General features: G+C 43.6%; 1 protein-coding gene across 3 annotated transcripts in view; it reads left to right on the top strand.

The window, feature by feature from the left end:
- col4a5 (collagen, type IV, alpha 5 (Alport syndrome)) overlaps positions 1 to 24,053 on the top strand; it is a 375,390-nt gene that overhangs the window by 246,378 nt on the left and 104,959 nt on the right. For all 3 annotated transcript variants that reach the window (XM_041195247.1, XM_041195248.1, XM_041195249.1), the window contains 11 exons: positions 2,753 to 2,797; positions 4,380 to 4,433; positions 7,558 to 7,599; positions 9,091 to 9,181; positions 9,287 to 9,322; positions 12,410 to 12,574; positions 14,383 to 14,472; positions 16,822 to 16,911; positions 19,227 to 19,297; positions 19,699 to 19,890; positions 22,897 to 23,065. In XM_041195247.1, coding sequence (XP_041051181.1) covers positions 2,753 to 2,797; positions 4,380 to 4,433; positions 7,558 to 7,599; positions 9,091 to 9,181; positions 9,287 to 9,322; positions 12,410 to 12,574; positions 14,383 to 14,472; positions 16,822 to 16,911; positions 19,227 to 19,297; positions 19,699 to 19,890; positions 22,897 to 23,065 — 1,045 coding nt within the window. The remainder of the gene's footprint in view (positions 1 to 2,752; positions 2,798 to 4,379; positions 4,434 to 7,557; positions 7,600 to 9,090; positions 9,182 to 9,286; positions 9,323 to 12,409; positions 12,575 to 14,382; positions 14,473 to 16,821; positions 16,912 to 19,226; positions 19,298 to 19,698; positions 19,891 to 22,896; positions 23,066 to 24,053) is intronic.

Genomic DNA, 24,053 nt, shown 5'->3' with positions numbered 1-24,053 from the left:
AGTATTGAAGAGTTCACCACCAGGAAGGTGCTGGGGATAGGGTGAGAGGTGCACAATGTTAACCAAGAGTAAATAGAAGAAAGTTTGAGAGAGTTGTACTTGAGGAGAATAAATTAAGTTAGTTGGCTACTGGGAAGTTTGAGGCAATCGAGACTTCTGTATGTTTTGCTACAATTTTACAGAGCTTTGGTGAGACCATACCTGGAATATTGTGTACAGTTTTGGTCTCCCCATCTAAAGGAGGATACACGAGTCTTGGAGGCAGGAAAGGTTCAAGAGATTGATTCTGGGATGAGAGGGTTGTCCTATAAGGAGAGATTGAGTAGAAAGAGCCTATACTCTGAGGCATTTAGAATAATGAGAGATTTAATTGAAACTTTTGAGATTCGGAGGGGGCTTAACAGGTTAACTGCTGAGAAGTTGCTTCGCTTGATGGGAAATTCAAGAATTAGGGGGCATAGTCTAAAGATAAGGGGTTGAACATTTAGGACTGAGGAACTTCTTAACTCAGGGTTGTGAATCTTTAAAAGTCTCTATCTCAGAGGGCTGTGCATGCTCATTTGTTGCACATATTCAGTGCAAAGTTTAGTGGATCTCTGGAATCCAGGAGAATCAAGGCATATGGGGATTAAATGGAAAAGCAGAATTGAGGTCAATAACTTGCAAAAATAATAACATACAAAATTTAAGCAGGAGTAGGTCATGGGGCCTGATGAACCTGCTTCACCATTCAATAAGATCATGGCTAAAGACATATTAAGTACAAAGATTTATTTAGTCATATACGTAGATAAATGAACCTCTAATGGTGTTGCTCATCCTAAATTGAAGGATCCGCTCAATGGAAGCTGCAATCTCCACTGGGCTGGGTGGGGAGGTGGTTAACTTGGTTGGTTGTTAACTGGAGAATGTGTCTGCTTGGGATGGCAGTCTACAATAGGTGCAAAAACACCAGGAAAAGCTAGGCCTTAGTGTCAGCATGCTTTTTGACATCACAATGACACCTGCCCATGTATTTTGTTTTTCCATTTTTTAATGGGATGTGCGCAGAACTGGCAAGACCAGGGTTTGCTGGCCATCCCCAACTGTCCTTGAGAAGGTGGTGGTGAGCAACCTTCTTGAGCTGCTCCAGTCCAACTGGTGTAGGTACACCCATTGTGCTGTTATGGAGGGAATTCCAGGATTTTGACCCCAGTGACGATTAAGGAACAGCTATATAGTTCCACGTCAGGATGACGTGTGGCTTGGAGAGGAACTTGCGGGTGGTGGTGTTCCCATGTGTCTGCTGCCCTTATCCATCTAGGTAGTAGAGGTCGTGGGTTTGGAAAGTGCTGTCGGAAGACCCTTGGCAAGTTGCTGTGGCGTATCTTCGATGGTACATACTGCTGATACTGTGTGTCAGTTGTGGAGGGAGTGAATGTTTAAGGCGGTGGATGGGGTGCTGATTAAGCAGGCTGCTTTGTGGAGCTTCTTGAGTGCTGTTGGAGCTGCACTGAACTAGGCAAGTGGAGAGTGTTGCAACACACTCCTGACTTGTACCTTGTAAATGGTGGACCGGCTTTAGGAAATCAGGAGGTGAATTACTCACTGCAAAATTCCCAGTCTCTTACCTTTTGTAGCCACATTAATTAAAAGGCTGGTCCAGTTGAGTTTCTGATCAGTGGTAATGTCCCCACATGTTAATGGCGGGTCATTCAGCCTGGCTAATGCTATTGAATGTTAGATTCTCTCTTGTTGGAGATGGTTGTGCATTGGCCCTTGTGTGCTGCAAATGTTACTTGCCACTTAGCAGCCCAGCCTGAATGTTGCTGCATGTGGACCATGGACTGCTTTAGTAACTGAGGAGTTTTAAATGGTACTGAAAGTTGTGCAATCATCAGCACCATTCCCACTTCTGACCTTATGATGGAGAGAAGTGCATTGATGTAGTGGAAGATAGTTGTGTCCAGGACACTACCCTGAGGTACTCCTACAGTGATGTCCAGGGGCAGTGATGTTTGGCCTCCAATAATAGCAACCATCTTCCTTTGTGCAACCAGTAGACAGATTTGCCCCTGATTCCCATTGACTTCAATTTTGCTAGGACTCCTTGATGCCGCAATTGGTCAAATGCTGCCTTGGTGTCAAAGGCGGTCACTCTCACTTCACCTCTTGAGTTCAGCTTTATTGTCCATGTTTGGACCAAGGCTGTGATGAGGTCAGGCTGTGTGAGTGACCTTCGAGGAACCTAAACTGAGGGTCAGTGAGCAGGTTTTTGCTGTGTACATGTTGCTTGATAGCACTCTCGATGTGCCTTCGTCACCTTGCTCATGACCGAGAATAGATGACTGGGGCGTTAACTGGCCAAATTGCATTTGTCCTGGTTTCTGTATCCTTAACTGATGTTCACCCGCATGCACGCTCCAGCAGATGCAGCCTTTATTCTTCTAGGCTATAGAGTTAGTAAGTTTGAAAGTTCCCACTTAAATGTAGTAAAACATCCCAAGACAATGATAAGCTCTTTGGTTATGTAAAGATGTAACAGGGATGATTTTCTCTGCAGGAAATAAGGAATATTTCAGCTTCAAATGGCCGGTTATATTTTTCCATTCAATTTTATATTAAGTAACGAGACGATTCTGTGTGTGCATCATCCAAAAAAAAAACATCGTAACAACTAGGCACCAATTGTTAATCTTTCTCTGGTGGGTATAATTGTCACTGTTTAAGAGGTTGTTTCCTGCAGATATATCTTCTGTTTTTGTTTAAACAGGGTAAACCTGGCAAAGATGGAGAACCAGGCAACCCAGGATTTGATGTAAGTATTTTCATGCTTAATAGTTACTGAATCAACAGCCACAATGTTATGCAGAGGCGGTAGCCCCACCCACCGGCTGTTAGGTTGGGGGCAAGCCTGCCTCCATCGGGCCAGGAATCCACGACGGATTTGATGGTCATCAAGCGGTTAACTGCCTTAGAGCGTGGCTTCCGCCCCTATGCGGGAGAATGTACCACCTACAAAAGCTGCCAACCAACCAGAGGGCTAGCAGCGCCATCGAAGAATAACAGTGGAGGTCAGATAACCAGTTAAGTGGGACGGCTTTGCTGGGGCCAGTCAGGTGGGAGAGGGGAGGGAGGGTGGTGATCAGGAGGCCAGGGGTGGGAGCGGAGAAGCAAGGGCGGGCATTGCTGCTGGTTGGGCTCTCCATGGAGTACGGGGTTCCTGGGCAGGGTGTGGACCACCCCACTCCCACCGTCACCCAGAGCACAGGGTTTATCCACTAGCGTGGCCCCCTCAGCTGCTAGTTAAAGCCCCAGCAGAGGCAAGCAGATGAAGAGCATGGCACTCCCACTATGCCACCCTATTTCACACACACCTTGACCTGCCGGCCAGCTTCCGGGAGTGGGGGCATAGGGGATGTAAAATTCTGTCCAATATTATCTCAAGTGGCGGAATATTACGCTCGTTGGGCGAGCGCGCGCCCGACCCGAACAAGTATAAAATGATGCGCGGTGATGTTAGGCGAGTGTCTGGACGTCATTGCGCACTCACACGATATTTCGATTGGCGGGCACGCGTGGGAGTCGGCAGCACGCCTGCCGACAATTAACAGGCCTATTAGGGCCGTTAGAGTAATAACTAAATTAAACTTTTCGCTGCCCGTCCAACCTTACGGCGAAAAGGCCAAGAGGCCGTTGGATTTTTTTTAGGGAACTTCATCCACGGGTGGGATGAGAGGTTGCCAACAGCAAATGAAAAAATTAAAAAATTTCATTCATAACGTGTCCCGGCTCACGAGACAGAGTCACATGAGAGGACATGTTTCTAACATTGCTCAAGTTTTTAACTTTATAAATCTTCAGCACCCTGAGGCAGCTCTGTGCCTCAGGGAGCTTTTACTATGCGCACCCACGTGATGCGCGAACTTCAGCACTCGTGCTGCTCCCGCCAGCAGCGCTGTTTCATACTGGCCGGCTGGTGTGAAATCGCAGTCACAGGGGGCTTCCTGACTGCTCCCGGGCCCACCCGCTGAGCCCACCCAACCACTGGAATACCCTGGCCAATGTGTTCAAGTATCTAATCTGCAAGGGCTGAAGTTCTCATAGAAACCTGGCGTCAGCAGTTTCTGTGAGAACCTTAAAACAAAGAAAACTCAACAGGGTTTACATTTAATGGATCCTGAGATCCCTCTGCAGCTCCAGCAGGCTTTGGTGGAGTTTCCTGGTTGCCTTGTAAGGGTCAGAGCTTCTGATCTTATGCCCCGTGCCAAAGGCAACTTGACATATTTGTGAAAAGTAGCTATCCTTCATTAATCTGCTGTCAGGCACACCCTGGAAGAAGCCAGCTTGTCAGACGAATGCACAGTAGTTGTAAAGAGATTCCGCCATTTGTTTTACAGGGGGTCCCAGGGGATGTAGGCCGGCCAGGAGGACCAGGCAGAGATGGACCCAAGGTAAAATCACATCGAATTTTACAGCACAAAAACAGGCCATCAGGCAATGACCTCAATGAGTTATATTTTGAGTAACAAAGTTATGTTGTCAGCATGTTGATGTCAAATCTCCCTGTTGTTGAAAATTACTGTGACCGTACACTTTTCCCTGAAAGTGCTGACTCATTCTGGGCCAGCTGCCTAATTGGCCACCCTGTATCTGTCCTATCAGGCTATTTAACATATGACTATCACTTGTCTCGTACTTACTCAGATTCCACACTCGTGCACTTTTCAGCAGATGTTACGAGATAGACATCAGGAAGGGAAACGCTGGCTATTTGTTTTCTCCCTGCTTTATGGTGTGATGGGCCAAATAGCTTCCTTCTGTGCTGTAACAATTCTGTGATTCTGGTAACTCCAAAATGAATTGTCATGCTTTAACATCCATCACTTGTTGGCATTAGCAAATTCAGTACAGATCAGCGATCAAACCAGGAGCCCACATGGATTTGATGTGTCTGCACCACACTAAGCCATATATTTAACCATAACATCGGAGCACTTAGCTTTTTAAACAAAATTGATGGAATGCATTAATATATGCACAGTTTTGACAGATTATCATGATCACAGAATTGTTACAGTGCAAAAGCAACAGCTCTCCAAATGAGCAATTGAATTCTCCTGCCTTCTCCACATAACCTTGCACGTTCTTCCTTTTCAGATAACAATCCAATTCCCTTTTGAATGCTTTGATCGAACCTGCCTCCACTACACTCACTCTCAGGCAGTGCATTCCAGACCTTAACCACTCACTGTGTAAAAAGTTTCTTCTCATATCGCTTTTGCTTCTCTTGCCAATTACTTAAATCTGCGCACTCTCATTCTCGGTCTTTTCACAAGTGATAACAGTTTCTCCCTATCGATTCTTTCCAGGCCCCTCATGATTTTGAATATCACTATCAAATCTCCTCTCAGCCTTCACTTCTCTAAGGAAAACAGTCCTAACTTCTCCAATCATAACTTCTCCAATCTATCTTAATAACTGAAGTTCCTCATCCCTGGAACCATTCTCGTGAATTTTTTCTGCATTGTCTCTAATGCCTTCTCATCTTTTCTAAACTGTGGCGCCCAGAACTGGATGCAATACTGCAGCTCGGGCTGAACTAGTGTCTTATACAAGTTCAACATAACCTCCTTGCTCTTGTACTCTATGCCCTTATTAATAAAGCCTAGAATACTGTATGCTTAATTAACTGCTCTCCCAACCTGTCCTGCAATCTTCAATGACTTATGTACATATACATCCAGGTCCCTTTGCTTCTGCACCCCCTTTAGAACTGTGCCCTTTATTTTATATTCTTTTTCCCTGTTCTTCCCACCAAAATGAATCATTTCACATTTCTCCATATCGAACTTCATCTGCCACTTGTCTGCCCATTCCACCAACTTGTCTATGTCCTCTTGACGTTCTTCATTGTCCTCCCCACAGAACACAATGCTTCCAAATTTCGTATCATCTGCAAACTTTGAAATTGTGTCCTGAACACCAAGGTCAAAGTAATTAATATATATCAGGAAAAGCAAGGGTCCCACCACTGACCCTGGGAAATTCCAAAACAAATCTTCCTCCAGCCCAAAAAAAAATCCATTAACCACTACTCGCTGTTTTCCTGTCACTCAGCCAATTTCCTACTGTCCTTTTTATTCCACGAGTACAACTTTATTCACAAGTCTGTTGTGCGCCACTGTATCAAATGCCTTTTGGAAGTCCATGTACACTATATCAACAGCATTGCCCTCATCAACTCTCTCTATTCCCTCTTCAAAAAAACTCCAGCAAGTTAGTTAAACATGACTTTCCCTTAAGAAATCCATGCTGGCTTTGCTTAATTAACCGCATTTGTCCATAGAGATGATAACTGAAAGCAATAATTTAATCAATAAGGGACTGTAAAAACTTTAGTTTACAAACAGTAGCTTGGTAGTGCAGAACTTGAATATTGCTGAAAAGAGAAATGTTGTTGAAGCTTTTCATCTTGCACTCATCAGGGAAAACACAAGAATGCTAAATTTCAAACAATCACAACAATTCATGCTACAAGAGAAAAAGGGTGTTGATTGGTTGGCATGTCAACTCTGATTGGCCGAGGAGTTGCCAAGAAGAAAGCAGCAGGTAAGGAGCAGCAGGCTCCCAAGCCTCCGGGTAATTCAAACATTTGAGTTAAATTCATATGCAAGGACCTGTTCTCTGCAAAAAAAAGTATGTTCAAGCCTTGCACCTCCTTTTTGAATTACCCAGGAGCTTGGGGAGCCTATAGTCCCCTGTTGCTTTCTCCATGGCAACACCTCGACCAATCAGTGTCGACTTGCCAACCAATCAGCACCCTTTTTATCCTGTAGTTTAAATATTTGTGATCATTTGAAATTTGGTATTCTTATGTTTGTCCTGATGAGTGCAAACTGAAAAGCTTCAACAACGTCTCTCTCTCCTGCCAATATTTCGGTCAGTGCATGATAATGTTTGTGGTCATGGTTATTTCACGGCATTGCGTATTTCAAATGTAAACGGGTGTTTTGTTGGTTGCGAATGGTACATGAGAATGTAATGAGAATTTGGGATGTTCTAGACACAGGCTGCCTGTTACTCAATCAAAGCCCAAGATGCCTTATTGGTTGTTGGCTTAGCCACTCGAATGAAGTAATTAATTGTTGAAAGGTGAGGGAGGAGGAATTTACTGCTCCATCTGTTTAAATTGGACCTCAGTCTCTGACTGGGTAATCAGTGATCCATGAAAACCATGGTCCAAACCACTGATATCTGAAACAGAGGAGGATAACGAGTTTTGTGCTATTTGGCCTGCACAAGGTGGAAAATTAATTGAGAGCACACAAAAGATTGGAATGGAGGATGGGCTTATGAAAGAAATGGCAATATAGAATGAGTCAACAGTCTAATTGGCCATAATGAGAATTGACAGAGGTCAACCATTGATGAGCAACCTCATCTTTTTCAAATGAAAAGATAGTTATAATTTAATCTTGATATTTTTGTACAGCAGCTAGGTAGATATTTCATGACCTAAAGCCTATTTTATAATTGGGACTTTTACATCATTAATTTATTTCTTCCTGTAAACAGGGTCAGAAAGGAGAACATGGCTTCCCTGGTCCTCCAGGCATCGTAAGTGTCCAAACTTGGATGTTCAACATTTACCTTCCACCTACCTTAGGTGTTTAATGAAGGAAACAACCATTAAGTGATCTTAACTTCCTGACATTATTAGTAAACTCAGTTAGACAAAGTAGATCCAGTTAGTCACTTCACAAAGTTCTGATACTTAAGTTTTATTATTGCTCACATTTTATCCTCTGAGTAGAGTTTTGTAGACACATGACAGAACGAGAATATACATTTTGTGTTTGGGTTCCACTTGGGCAGAGCTATTGAAAGTCACTGATGAGGGACCAATTTCAAAGAAGATGGGAAATTAAAATTTTTTGCACAGAAGATTGGGTGCATTAGTATTATTAGAATGTCCTTTGCTTTCATTGAATTTGAAAGCACTCTGGGCAGAATAATGAAAGTCCCTCTTACCTCAGCAGTTTGTTATCTCAAGTAATGTGAGCTCAGGCAAGGATATACCATGGTCTTTTTGTTATAAATTTGCAACAGTGGAAGTTTTTCAGCAGCAATTGGAAAATAGTCAGCTGAGTTGGCTAGACTGTGTGCAGAATAACGCCAAAAGTGCAGGTTCTGTCCCTGCGTTGGCTGTGGTAGTTACTGGGCCTGCTTCCTCACCTTACCCCATAGTGGTATTGTGACATAAGCCTTGATTAGTAACCCTTAGTTGATGAGGATGCTACATGAAGAGAGAAATCAGAGAGTAAGAGGTCTCGGCCAGCATAGTGTCTTTTCATTATTAGAACTTCTAGATTCAAATCTAGGTCAGGGCAATGGAATGTGACTACCCTCTCATCCTCAACTGTAGGAGCAGATTCTAATGGGCATGAGCCTGCAGAAAGCAGAAATCTGCTTGCAATTTGATATAAATGTATGCTGGATTGTGAAGCATGCTGAGAGAAGAAGCAAGGCCTCATTTTGGTGCAGTAAGGGTGGGACATTCCCCTGAGGGTTGTGAACACAAGTTATAGGGGGAGGAATTCATTGGCCTATCACCACCTCTAGCAACATTATGCCGCTTCCCCGGGGATAGAAACACAGGCTGCTCCCTGTCTGGCCCACACAGCATTCACCAATGATATCAATGAAAAACGCAATGTCCGTCCACCCCAGGGGATCAACATAAGTTTGTGTGATGCTGCTAGAAGTGGCGCCACATGAATGAATTCCTTTAATTTTTGTACGTCAAAGTGCTTTAACGAAATGGCAGAAAGAAAAGTCGAGCTGAATCAAGAAAAAAGGTGAGAAGTTGACTGAATCCTCACTAAGTGCTTCACAGCAAAGAACAGACAGTTGAAGAATTTTTTCCGAAGCAGCAAAATATAGCTGCCCAGCACATTTATTGGGGGAGCTTTATTCTGCATTTAACGCTCAGAGTAACTCCAAACTCTGACACTGGGATCTAAATTCTCTGTCAAGACTGCTTTCAAACTTAAATCTTCGTATAATGTTGCTGCCAGTTATCAAAATAAAATTCTGTCGTTATTCCAGACTTTTCCAAGACCAGGTGTTACAATTGGACAAAAAGGTGACCCAGGTTATCCTGGTCCTCCTGGAGAAAAAGGAGATCGAGGCCCCACAGGTTACTAAACCTTTTCAGTTCTAGTGAATAGCATGAACACCCTTTCTATTAAGAGCTTTTCTTTAAAAATGCCTATGTACTAGTCTGTTGGTTCTTTTCTTACAGGCTTTCCAGGGTTGCCAGGGCCATCGGGTTCCCCAGGTGAGGCACAGAATCACAGAATTGGTACAGCACAGAAGGAGGCCATTTGGTTCATCGTGTCTGCGCCAGCTATCCAAATGAACATGTTTCACCTAGTGTCCTTCTCCCGCCTTCTCCCCGTAACCCTGCAGATTGTTTCTTTTCCAATAATCAGCTAATTGCCTCTTGAATGCCTCAGTTGAACCTGCCTCCACCACACTCTCAGGCAGTGCATTCCAGACCCTAACCATTCGCTGTGTGAAAAAGTTTTTTTTCTCCTCTTGCTTTTGTTTCATTTGCCAATTACTTTAAATCTGTGCCATCTTGTTCTCAATCCTTTCACGGGTGTGAACAGTTTCTCCTTATCTCCTCTGTCCAGACCCTACATAATTTTGAATACCTCTAAATCTCCTTTCAGCCGCCTTTTCTCCGAGGAGAATCCCAACATCTCCTATCTATCTTCATAACTGAAGCTTCTCATCCCTGGAACCATTCTCATAAATGTCTTCTGCACTGTCTCCAATACCTTTACATCCTTCCTAAAATGCGATGCACAGAACTCTATGCAATACTCCAGCTGAGGTCTAACTAGTGTCTTATACAATTTCAACAAAACCTCCTTGCTCTTGTGCACTATGTCACTATTAATAAAGCCTAAGATACTATATGCTTCAACTGCTCTCTCAACCTGTCCTGCCACTTGTAATGCCTTATGCACATATACATCCAAGTCCTTCTGCTCCTGCACCCCTTTTAGAGCAGTACCCTTTATTTTAGTTGACGTTTCGAGTCCTCATGACCCTTCGACAGAACTGATTCCAGTTCTGTTGAAGGGTCATGAGGACTCAAAACGTCAACTCTTTTCTTCTCCGCTGATGCTGCCAGACCTGCTGAGTTTTTCCAGGTAATTCTGTTTTTGTTTTGGATTTCCAGCATCCGCAGTTTTTTGTTTTTAACCCTTTATTTAATGCTGTCTCTCCATGTTCTTCCTACCAAAATGTATCACCTCTCATTTCCATGCATTGAACTTCATCAGCCACCTATCTGCCCATTCCACCAACTTTTCTATGTCCTTTTGAAGTTCTACACTGTCCTCCTCACAGATTACAATGCTTCCAATGCAGTCATGCAGATTTCAAAAAAAGAAAATTCTTGCTTTCCCAACTTATATTCAATGCTTATTCTTCGGCCTGAATACACAAACTTTCCAGAATGGAGAGGGGAGAACTGAACACCCAAAGAATGCATGCTATCCGTGATGACTATCACTTTCCTTACAGTGGAATAAGCTAGAAGCTGACAACACCAGCCCCCACAGACATGGGCCATATCATTCCTGCCAGCCATAGCTGACCCTACTCTGTACACTAAGGCTAAGGTCTAGTGGAACAAACTTAACTTTACCCACCATTCCGAACACTAAGGGCAGAATTTTATGTTAGGCGTGCAGGCACGCGCCCGACATGCCCGAATATAATATGACACGCGATGACATCAGGCGTGTGCCCCGACGCCATTGCGCACTCGCACAATATTTCATTCGGCAAGCGCATGCCAGAGTCGGCTGCACGCCCGCCAATAATTGAAAGGCCTATTAAGGCCATTAACAAGCTAATTAAAATCAAATTAATGCTGCCCATCCAACCTTACAGAGCGGGATGAGGTTTCCTAAAGCAAATAAACATTAACTAAAAACTTTATTTTTGAATTAAAAACATGTCCCAGTTCATGTGACAGAGTCACATGAGGGAACCTTTGAAAAAAATTTTTACTGTCTTTATTAATTTTTTTAAAAAGTGCTTCAATCTCCCTGAGGCAGCTCCGTGCCTCGGAGATTGAAACGCTCTTTCATGCGCATGTGCGAACTGCACACCGGGCCTGCTCTCCCTCCTCTCCCCACCCACGCCCCCCCACCCCCCCCCAACCAACCCACACAGGTAGCACTGAGCGCTGCTGCTCACAATCCACGCAGGGCAGGCCTTAATTGGCCCGCCCGCCTGAAATCGCGGAGCAGAGCCAATCGCCAATGGCAATTGGCTTCCCAACCACCCCCACCAAGCCCGTCCGATGAGGGAAGAATTCCGGCTGAAGCGATCTGAATTATTTCTAAAATTGCTATTTTCCAGTGAGAACATGACAAAACCCAACCAAGCAAAATGAGCTTTTTTTTTGCCACCAACAACATTGAGAGGATCATTCAGTTGGGTATAATTACCCATCCTTCCTTCCCTGCAGGGAGCTGTGATTATTGAGCGGAGGTTAGAAAATGTTCAGTCCATACCTCGTGAGATCAATGAAAATGTACACTTCTGAGTGCAGATTGGAGTCCTAGGAACAATAGGAGCAGGGGCAGATCATTCAGTCCCTGGGACCTGCTCTGCCGCTAATTAGATCGTGGCTGATCGGCACCTCAGCTGTATTTTCCCACCTTTGCTCCATATCCCTGAATGCCCTTACCTAAAGATGTTTCTCCTACTGGAGACTCTAGAACATGGGGCCACAGTCTCAGGATAAGGGGTCAGCCATTTAGGACTAAAATGAGGAGAAATTCCATGACTCAGAGGGTTGTGGACCTTTGGGATTCTGTACCCTGGAGGACTATGGATGCTTAGTCACCAAACATATTCAAGGCAGAGATTGATAGATTGTTGAATGCTAAAGGGATTAAGGAACATGGGGATAGTGCAGGAAGGCGGAGTTGAGTTAGAAGATCAGCCATGATCAGTGAATGGCAGAGTAGGCTTGAAGGGCTGAATGGCCAACTCCTGATCCTATTTCTTATATTTCTGACAAAATATCTTTCGATCTCAGTTTTGTAAGCTCTGTATCTTGACATGCATATCCTTTGGGAGAAGGGGATTCCAGATTTCTACTCCCCTTTGAATGATAAAGGTACTTCCTGACTTCCCACCTGAATGATCTAACTCTCATTTTAAAGTTAGATACCCTTGTCCAAACATCAGTGGGTAGCCCAAGTGAATAGAGCTGACACCATGAAGTATCCAAGCTGTTTATTTTTTAAAAATAGAACACCATGCTTTGTCTTCAAAAGTCCAGATAATGTTTGTTTTCCTAAATGTTTTCCTTTCCTCTTGTCTTTTATACCAGGTCAGTCCAGTGTAGGACCACCAGGCACCCCAGGTTTCCCAGGTGAAAGAGGTCCAAAAGGGAATGAAGGCATACCTGGGTTTTCACTCCCAGGTCCACAAGGACAAATTGGTCCCCCAGGTCCCGCTGGTCCTCCAGGCCCTCCCGGACAACCAGGGTTTTCAGGTAAATTTGCTTCTACCTTAGTTACGTTGCAATGATAAATAATTCTAAAAGTCACAAGTGAGTTCAACGCACAGAAACAGTTCCTGTCGGAAAGGAAAAAGCTTGTCTTTCTAGATTGTCAATACGCCCTCAGGACATGCCAAGTCACTTACAGCCAATCAGTTTCCTTTAAAGCGTTGTCACTATTATATAGTCAAAATAAAAGGTAGCCCATTTATGCGCAGCATTGACCCGCAATTGGCAAAGGGATGACCAGATAAACAGTTTTCCGTGACGTTGGCTGGCCAAAGCCCCTGTGCTCTTAAAATAATACTGGGTAATCTTTTACATCTGCCTAAGCTGGCAGATGGGTCCTCAGTTAAGCATCACATCTGAATTGTGACACCTTTAACAATGCACCAACCTTCACTATTGCACTGATGCATCAGCCTAGATGATGTGCTCAAGTCCTGCGGTGAGGCTTGAAAATACATCTCTCTGACTCAGGGGTGAGACTGCTACCAACTGAGCCAACGTGACATGTTCCATGTGCAAAATTGAAGTGGTAGAAACCTGACCTGAGGTAAACTCCAGATAGGATTGATATTCAGTTAATTGTTGATCATAGCACTGCTTTATTCAAAGATTAAAAGTTCGCAAAGGTGTGGTACTTTTTGAGAAGAAAGAATGGGCGACTAACCCCATGCAAGTTGTTCAAAGAGTAAACATGCCAAGAAACACTGAAGGCAACTAACAGTTTGACCAGAGATTTCCATGCACATATTGAAGTAAATTGGCATTGAGCAAAGAATAAGAACACCAGCCTGTCACTAAGACATCCAGGCAGAATTTAGACTTGCCTGAAAGTAAGAAGTGGTGTCAGCAATAAAACAATGTGGAACTTCATAAATGAGCTGCTGAGTGTGTGGGGGAAATTTCAGTTCTTCCGTAACTTCTGAGGTAGAGCCAACTCTCCAATGTCACTGTGATTCCCAACATAACATGGTGGTACTTAATTACTTGTAACACTATCGCATGACTATTTCCTGCTGTAAAACCACCATTAAAGGAACCCTTATTTCTAATATAATAGTTTTGAAATATCCGTTAATTACATAGAATTACACGGACTGTCAGCACACAAACAAGCTATGCAGCCTATCCTGCCCATTCCAGCATTTATAAACCACTTAAATCTCCACTTAAACCTCCTCCCATCCTTACTTTGTAACTGTATCATTATAACTCTCAAAATCCTTCTCCCTCATATGTTTACCTAGCTTTCCCTTAAATGCATCTATACTATTCACCTCAATCAATCCCTGTGATAGCAAGTTTGATATTCTTTCCACTCTTTGGGTAGAAAAGTTGTTTAGGAATTCCCAATTTGATTTCCTGGTGTCTATCCTATATTAATGGCGCCTGGTTTTTGCTCTTCACCACAAATGAAAACACTTTGTGTCTACCCCATCAAAACCTTTCATAATTCTAAATACCACTATTAGGTCACTATCAGCCTTCACTATTCAAGGGATAAGAGACCCAGACCCAGCCTGTTCATCCTTTCCTCATAAGTATAACTTCACATTTCTGGTATCGTCCTTGCAAACCTTTTTTCACCTGCTGTAGTGCCTTCATGTCCTTTTTATACTAGTATAGTTGATAATTCATATCCATTTGCATATTTTATCAGTTACTTCCTTTTAACTCAACTTGTAGGATGTAGTTTGCACATCCTAGAAAGAGGGTTGGCTGTCCAATATATCATTGTTTGTTTGGCGAGATTTCAGTGCAACAGTGATTTTGAATGAATCTGTTCGCTCCTTTAGGCCTTGTTGGGGAACAATGCCGGCCTGGGCAGCCAGGGTTACCGGGGCCACCAGGATCGCCCGGCTTCCCAGGAGAGAGAGGACTGAAAGGTAAGACTCCTTCTATGTGCACATGTCTCTGTGACCACAGTCACATGTTGCACTGCCCTGATCTGTAGGCCTCTATCACAGTAAGTCTCCATTGCCAGATTAGATCATGCTATTTTATAGTTAGATGTTATGCAGGAAAAGTAAAACGCATTTTTTACAAGGGTATATCCAAGTGATGAGCTTTTTCTATATTTCTAGAACTTGTGAACTTGAGACATTAAAAACAAAAAAACTGCGGATGCTGGAAATCCAAAACAAAAACAGAATTACCTGGAAAAACTCAGCAGGTCTGGCAGCATCGGCGGAGAAGAAAAGAGTTGACGTTTCAGAATGTCGAAGGGTCATGAGGACTCGAAACGTCAACTCTTTTCTTCTCCGCCGATGCTGCCAGACCTGCTGAGTTTTTCCAGGTAATTCTGTTTTAACTTGAGACATTGTCAATTTATGTCACGTGATGAGTCCCACTTGTATGAATGGTACCACACGATTACTGTCATGTTTACTGTGTCAGAAATATATGGATAATACACAGATTGGTATTTGTTATCATACCACAACATGGCCATGGCTCTAAACAATTCCTTGTGATTAGAGCTGGGAATGTCCATTCTATATTGTTTGGATAAATGCAATCTACAACTGATGAACTGTGATATCAAGATATATTTATTGGATGGATGATTCAGGAAAATAATCACAGCTAATACATTTTGTACAGTAAGTAATTTCTTCCTCCCACTGAATAAAGTGTTACCTCAATCAAAGGTAGGGCCTATTGTTGCTAATAACATATGCATCTCGCTGTACATTGTTAGAAAATGGTTAGATACTAAGCCTGGAAGAAGGATGACAGAGGCCATACCCATAAACATTAAAACAATATTGCACTTACACTGAGAGTCTCATGCTGTAGTGTTCCTCCAGGTTTTATTACCTGGACTATTCAGCACATCAGTACTAATGGCCTTTAATGGTGTGTAACATGCTCCTTCTGAAATCCTTTTAACATGTCATCTCAAATAGATCATACTGCCAGCAACTAAACGTACTTCACCATATAGTTCAAAATGCTTTTCTACTTACAACCCAAGTTTAGAAAAGACATCTGGGCTATAACTTCCAAACTCCCCAGCATCGAATTGGGGGCGGGGGGGGTTGGGGGGGATACCCCAAAAATGTGCTGGGGAACCCCTCTCAGAATTCCAAAGGTCAGTGTTTACGTGGCAATTGCCCAGAAGTGCAAACTTCCTCTGGGCAATTGCTCTGCTTTGGAAACCATCCAAAAATGCAATTTAAATTGCAAATTTCAGTTGGTTCTGGCTGTGTTACACAAATAGTTACTCAGAAAGAGTTGGAAGAATTAAAATCTCTTATAACTTCTAGATAACTATTGCAAAGACACAGACTGCAATCCCCCCTCCTGATCCCCCAGGGGACTCCCCCCACATCCCTGACCTCCCAGGGGTCTCTCCCCATCCCCCAGAATACATACCCCAAATGGTATTCTCCATTCCCCTCCACGACTCTCCATGGGACTACCTCCCCCCACCGACCCGACCTGACTCGATCCTCCCTCATGATCTCTGACATATCCAAACCCCCCATCCCCCGATTTCTGACGCCCCCCCCCCCCCCCCCCCACCCTACCCCGATGTCTGATTTCTGACACCACCACCCCACCCCCCACAGTCCCTAATGTCCGACCCCCCCCCCCCCCCCCCCAACCCCCCCCCCGCCCCCAGCAACCACCCAATGTCACTCACACCCCCCAATGCCCGACACATTCCCCACACTCCACCCCGCCCCACACACCCCCCTGCAATGACCAACACCCCTGAAGTCTGATCAACCCCACCCCCCAAATCCTATCCACTTACCTTATACACTTACCTTCTCCCTGGCCTGTCAGTTTCAATGGGACCTTTAAACTTACCTGTTTTATGGCAGTTAGTGGCGTAAAAAAAGGAGGCATGACCTTCTTCAGTCGGACGGAGCTGGACTATGATGCTGGGCTTCGGAGACAGCTGCTCCTGCCTGGATCTCACCCGGCCTGAGCCGGAAGCTCGGGTGAGACAGACACGGAAGAAATTTTGTTTAAGTAATTGGGCAAGGAGTGGCGATATGATGCTGATTGCCACTCCGAGGAAGTTATGGACCAGAATCTCTAATAGAGCTGCTGGATGTTTCTCGTAGTTCAGCTGGACAATGAAAGTGTCACATACCCACCATTTTGCTCATCTCGAAGTATAATGTATGATAAGGAGGGGAGATTCTCAAGAGTCAAAGCGATGGTTTCAGAAATGTTTTCACATTATTAATACATCTTCTTTTCTACCTTTGAATTTGTAGGTGATAGGGGAGAAACTTGCATCAATTGCTTAGGAACTGGCAGTGGTTTTCCTGGTCTGCCTGGACCTCCCGGACCACATGGTATTCCAGGTAGGATGCCAATACCGTGAGGAGTTCATATTACTCACTTGGGCACTAGATAATATTGAACAATTAGAAATATTAGATTAATATTGAATAGAACAGAAAGTTGACTTTGTTTAAAAGGAGAGCTCTCCACTCACCATCTAAATTTTTCTCCTTGTTTCTTCAGCACACCAAATACTCTTCCCTCAATTCTTAAGATTATAGTATTAAAACCTAAACTGAGCATTTTGCTCTAACCCTGTTCTTTCCCATGGCTAGAACCCCTTTCTTATTTTGATTTATCTTTCCTCCTACACTCTATGGCGTTTTGAAGACTAAGCTTGGAATCACCTAATTCTTCATGGGGAGGCGGTGGTGTCGTAATCTAGAGACCTGGGTTCGAATCCCATCATGGCAGATGGTGAAGCTTGAATTCAATAAAAATCTGGAATTAAAAGTCTAATGATAACCACAAAACCATTATCGATTGTTGTAAAAGCCCATCTGGTTCACCAATGTCCTTTAGGGAAGGAAATCTGCCGTTCTTACCTAGTCTAGCTTACACGTGACTCCAGATCCACAGCAATGTGGTTGACTCTCAAATGCCCTCTGAAATGGCCTAGCAAGCCACTCAGTCGTATCAAACCGCTTAAAAGTCTCAAAGGAACAAAACCGAACGTACACCTACACCCACATGGACTTCAGCGTTCAAGGAGGCAGCTCACCACCACCTCCTCAAGAGCAATTAGGGATGGGCAATAAATGCTGGTCCAGCCAGCAAAGCTCACATCCCTTGAATGAATGAAAAAACAATTACTTCAGGATCTGCCTGTCTCCTATACTGTCCCTCTCAGCTTTGGTCATGTCCTGCACTTTGGACCTTCATCCTTCACCTTGGGATTGTCTTCCTAGTGGCTGGCCTAAGTGAATCCAGCAAGGTTGCCTGCTGTGTGAGGCCTGCACATCAGGAGCCAATGGCACTAATAGTGAGCACAGAACCAACTTATAGACAACTTAAATTACCAGTATGTTTTTAGCTCTCTCAATTTTGATCTTCCATATGAAATGCACATCTACAGTGGGTGCCTTCTAAATCAGTTTTGCTCGCTTTATACATCATCACTTCTTGGATCTCCAATTGGCAAGAAAGTGATCCCAAGGGATTGGCTTGTCATATGTCCACTTTCAGCGTAATATTTCAGGATGGGTTCACTATGAGAAACTATAAGAGAGTCGGGGAGGGAAACGGTGAGAGAAAGAATCGGGGATGGAAGAGGTAAGAGAGAGAGTCAGGGAGGGAAACAGTGGTAGAGAGAGAGAGTCGGGAAGGGAAGCGGTGGGAGAGAGAGTCAGGGAGGGAAATGGTGAGAGAGAGTTGGGGAGTCGCTGTTTCCCTCACCGACTCCCCCTCTTTCTCACCATTTCCCTCCCCGACTCTCTTTCTCTCTGTTTCCCTCCCCAACTCTCTCTCTCACCGTTTCCCTCCTGACTCTCCTTTTTTCACTCACCATTTCCCTCCCTGACTCTCTCTCTCTCACTCGCCGTTTCCCTTTCCAACTCTCTCTCACTATTTCCCTTCCCGACTCCCCCTCTCACGCCATTTCCCTCCCTGACTCTCGCTCTCTCACTGCTTCCCTCCCTGACTCTCTCTCTTGCCATTTCCCTCCCCAATGCCCTCTCTCTCTGTCTTACTGTTTCCCTGTCTGACTCGATCTCTCTCTCTCGCCATTTCCCTTGACCACCTCTCCTCTTTTGCCATTTCCCTCCCCGGCTCTCTCTCTTTCTCTGTTTCTTGCTGTTTCCCTCCCCACCTCTCTCTCTCTATTGTCGTTTCCCTGTTCAACTCTCCTACTTTCTCACTCATACCCTCGCTGTGAGCTAGGGCTCAGGAAAGGGCAGCACAAATGAGGAAGCGAGCTAAGGGAGCTGCAAGTGGGAGAGTCTAGGTAAGCACATCAGAACTGTTTGAAGTCTCCAACTCTAACTCCAAGTTGGAGACATTCACAGAGGGCCCTGGGAAGCAGGGGAATTGCCCATCAGAAGTTGAAACTTCCCAGGCAATTCCCACAGAGGTCAGTGCATCAGGACTTCCACCAAGTCCTGAGGTGCAGTTTCGGTCATACATCTGGTCTCCAACGATCCGGGGTTCAGAAGGTTTAGGCCATTTTTTGAACTTCCTTGTTGACAAGGCAAACATGTTGCTTAGAATACCATTTGTTCTATGTGATCTTACCCGTGTCTCTGAAGACTCAGAAAGCTGCCATGCTGCTAATCCACATGCACCATTTACTTTCAACAAAACTGATGCGAGTTTTCATTTGTTATTTCATGGATTTTAGGTCAACCAGGTTTGCCTGGAATGAAAGGAGATCCCGGACTACCTGGTCCAATTGGAACTTTAGGACCACCTGTAAGTACTTAGCAAGGTGATACACATTACCAAACATTCTGCTGGAAGGGGTTAAGTAGAACTTCATTGCCTGCAATGGTAACATTAGGGAGGCTGTAAATTGGGAGGCTGATCCCACTGACAAAATGGACCCCAGACAAAACAATAGAAATATAGGTAGATAAATAAAAGTATTACGTTCTCGAAACGAAACGTTTTTACACATTTGTGCATTGTATATACTCTGTTTCTGCCTAATTTCCTGGATTTTAATCTTGGATGCATGTTCTATATTTTGCTAATTCAGTATTATAAATTTTTAAGAACTAAAGTTTTGGATTAATAACCTTCTGGCTTCTAAATCCAGTCCTTGATGGAAATATCCTGCATCACAGCCAGATATCTGCTTTCCTCACTTTTAGGGGTCGCCAGGCCGTCCTGGTAGTCCAGGATCCCCTGGCCCAAAAGGTGACCGAGGAGATGGCTTTGGCTTTCCAGGTGCAAAAGGTGATCGAGGTAGCTCTGGTTTCCCAGGACCCCCAGGACTTCCAGGATTAGATGGCACTCCAGGAAGAGATGGCCTTCCAGGCCCACCAGGTCCAAAGGGTGTACCTGTAAGCAACCTATTTTCTACTTTGGTGCCGATTGCTGAATGAAAGCAGGTAACAATGGGCGTGCTATGTCAGGGGAGTACTTTTGACAGTGTCCAGTTTTGGTCATTCCATATGGTGGGTTGCTTTAGAGATCTTGGAAAAGATCCACAGAAGAGCTGCATGAACTAGCTGAAAGAACTTCAGCTACTCAGTCTTAAGGGCTTTGGTCTGCTTATTTTAGAGTAGTGAGAAATTATAGCCAACCCATTAGAAGTCCTTAAAACAATTAAAGGGCTAGATAGCATCCCTTTTGATAGATTATTACATTTTAATATATTGGAGAAGGCTAGGGGACATGAGTTTAATTTATATAAAAGTAGGAATAGATTGCACAGTCCTTTTCCCAGAGAGCAGTGAGCCTCTGGAATGCATTGTCATCTGGTGTGGTGGGTGCTGATTCTCTGTACCCTTCATGAGGGAACTGGAGCAGAACTTGACTGAGGCAGAGATTGCATCATATAGAAGGTAACTGATAACACTTAGTCCATATAATCTCCTGGAATGGTTTTGATAAACTGAGTCCTTTTCCTTATTGGTTATGGGGCACTTCTCTTTCTTGCCTCTCTCAGGAGCTAAAATGGCTGTAGGAAGAAGGGAGTGTGGGTTGGTGGGTTAGTGAAGTAGGGAGACTTTTAGTCATGTTGCACCAGCCATCATGGTGTTGAGCAGGCTTTGTGGGCCAGTTAGTCCTTTCTTGACAGTCAATTTTCTATGGCCGTATCGGTTCAAGGAGTTGCTCCCAGAAAGATGCCTGCGGATTTGGAATATAAAGGCACTATTGTCATCAAAGCATTTTTACCAAACTCTTATTGGAGAGGTGAATGGAGAGAGAGGAAGGCCCTGTGAATTACACATTGCTCCTAAGTGATCGAATAAGGCAACAGGCACAATTTGCATTGTGTGTCTGTAATGAAGGGTAAAAAGAGTGGGTAAAAAGGATGCTAGAGGTCCATTATTCTTATTACGTCTAGTAACTACAGGCCGGTCAGTTTAATGGCAATGGTGGGTAAGGTTTTAGAAACATTAATCCGGGAAAGAATCAACATTAGGAGAGGTTTGAGTTAATTAAGGTGAGCCAGCATGGATTAGTAAAAGGTAGATAGTACTTGAGTAATCCAATTATGTTTTTTAATGAAGTAACAGAGAAGGTTGATGAAGGAAATGCAATAGATATTGTCCATATGGATTTTAAGAAAGCATTTGACGAAGTACCAGAGCCTACCTTTTTAATACCTCCTCTTCATCAATTTTTAGCCCGTCACCTGTCTCATCTATCTCTTCCTTCATTGCTTTTTGCAGAAATTTAATTCAATTTTCCTTTTTGGACAAAATGCCTTTAAGAATAGAGTGCTGGCTGCACCTTGGGTTCTTAGGATAATACTGTTTGGCTCCCTGTTGAGCACAGAGGCAGCCAGCAGTATGGAACCTATAATTATACAATCATGGTAATGAGGTGGGAGCACCAAATTTATGTGCTGCCCACCTCCTTCGGAACTAACATGGGCAGGTCGTAGATCATAACCCTGTACCCAAAAACGGGGCACCTACCATAAAAGCCACTTGTTATAGCATGGCTGACGGTAAATGTCAAGCTGCCCAAATCCCAGAGTGAAACTTGAAACAGTTCCAAAATGGTTGTTGCATTTGTATAGTATGAGGAGAGGTTCTGAAATCAAGAAATTATGTCCCTGACTACTTGTGATGATTTTATAGTGAGCATTTATCAAAGGAATAAAGGAAAAAAAAGTAAAACACAATTACGCTTAAACACACAGTAAACAGCACTTTAAAACAGTTTCACAGATTTTAACGTAACTACCCTCAGAGCTAACTTTCACCTTTTCTATGCAACAATCATCTTTATAGATTCTAAAATCTATAGAATTCCAGTAATTTTTACCATACCGTGCCTTTTCTCTTGAGGTGTCCTCTGAGACTGACAGCAACTGGGTTTTCAGGATTGGCCTTGTTCGCACTGTCTTCTGAGGGTTCTGTCTAGTTACCCTGCTGTCTTTTGGGAGATCTGACCAGCAATACCCACCCAGGCACCAGTATTTCCTTAAATGCATTTCTTCCCTTTGATCTCTCTATTGTCTCAACCAGTCACTTCAGAAATGCTTTCTTCCCAGAATTGATTAAACTTGTTTTGTTACCCTAGCCCTTAGACTTGTAAAAACAAACTTAACCTATCTTTATAAAAACAAAAAACTGCGGATGCTGGAAATCCAAAACAAAAACAGAATTACCTGGAAAAACTCAGCAGGTCGTTTTTCCAGGTAATTCTGTTTTTGTTTTGGATTTCCAGCATCCGCAGTTTTTTGTTTTAATCTCAAAACGTCAACTCTTTTCTTCTCCGCCGATGCTGCCAGACCTGCTGAGTTTTTCCAGGTAATTCTGTTTTTGTTTTACCCTATCTTTACCTTATTTACACCTTTTACAACCTGCATATATCCCCCTTTGAACTAAAACAATTCAATTCAAAAACACTCTGTTGTTGCATTATGTAAAACTCTGATTGAAGTTCTTCTTGGTTCAATAACATGTCAAAACCACTTCTTACTGTTGGTTTTAGACTAGTGTAGTCACTCTGGCTCTTACTCCAATTACCCCAACCACCTGTCTTCCAGTACATAAGAAAAATGACAGTAATGTTAGCAGATGAAAAAAATTACAATGTCTTGTTTTCTTGACACAATTGCAGCTCGATGGATTTTTTTTTAAAAGCTGCCTGTTAACATTGGAAAGGAGGGTATAACTTGCCTCTGGGCACAATTGTTTTTCCATCCAGCTACTCAACATTAAGGTGAGATCTCTCTGCATTTTAGAATTTAGGGAAAAAAATGGTGCAAATAAAAAGCCTTTGTGTGTTTTTATTCCAAATGAATGGATTTTCAGATTTCTGTTTCTGAGGAATGGAGCCAGTTTTCTACCCCACCTCTGTACTAATGAGACATGGAACTCTTTCAGGGTGGCCTGGCCTTCAAAGGAGCAATTGGACCACCTGGTGATCCAGGTCCAATCGGATTTCCAGGAGAGAGAGGCACCCCGGGTCCACCAGGATTTGGTCCACCGGGATATCCAGGTGAAAAAGGTGCTCAGGGAGTCTCAGGCCGTCCCGGAGCCCCTGGAGCTCCAGGTATGTTAACATAATATAACTAACATAATTCTGATATGTTACCTATGGTGATTGGTTGCGAGGTTAGGAAAGTCGTAGAATGTTATGGCGCAGAAGGAAGCCATTCAGCCCATCATGTCTGCACCAGCTCTTCGAATGACCGTTATGACTCAGTGCCATTCTCCTGCCTTTTCCCTATAACTTCGCACGTTGTTACTACTTGAATAATCATCGAGTGTCCTCTTGAATGCCTCGATTAAACCTGCCTCCACCACATTTTCAAGGAGTGCATTCGAGACCTGAACCACTCGCTGTGTGAAAAAGTTTCTTCTCGCATCACATTTGCTTCTTTTGCAAATCACCTCAAATCTGAGCTTATAACTGAGAAATAGCTAGGTTAGTCAAGGGTCAATTGTGAGTAGTCCATAAGGATACTTCCTTCTTAAAGTGGGGAGCTACAGTATAAGAAAATGGAAGTTTTAATAATATCGTTACAGGAAAGTATAATTCTGACAATATTATAGAAATGCTATAAAGGTTTTAGAAGAAACTCTGAGACTGTGGTTGTTATCCATCAAGTTCTTGCTCTGTCTAAAGCTCAGGAGAGAAAGAAAGACAGCATTATCAATTGCCCATGGTTCTCCAGTAAGATGTTATCTAGGTCACATAGCTCCTTCATACACAGGACTTCATGGAGACATTCCCGGGCCTGAGAAGATGGAATCTTGTGTCATTAAATGAACAAGATGTTCTTACATGAGATAAGCAATAAGGTGATCTCAGGGGCAAGAGGCTAGGAAAAAGGGTGTCTACCTTGTATATCAGTCCCTTGGTAATTGGGCAATTTAGTGGGAAGATGGACGAAGGGAGGAAACTGTTTAGGATTGCTGGTTCGGCTTAATACCCTTAAAGAAGAGATGATTAAGGAATGTAACAGGGATCAAACAATTCTGCCCATCTGATCTGGAACCAGTAAACCTTCTCACCTGTTGCGGGTCGTATGTCTACT

This window comes from Carcharodon carcharias, chromosome 9 (assembly GCF_017639515.1).
Source record: "Carcharodon carcharias isolate sCarCar2 chromosome 9, sCarCar2.pri, whole genome shotgun sequence".
Classification (NCBI taxonomy): Eukaryota; Metazoa; Chordata; class Chondrichthyes; order Lamniformes; family Lamnidae; genus Carcharodon; species Carcharodon carcharias.
Note: the sequence above shows the minus strand (reverse complement) of the source record. Positions and strands in the feature narration are given on the sequence as shown.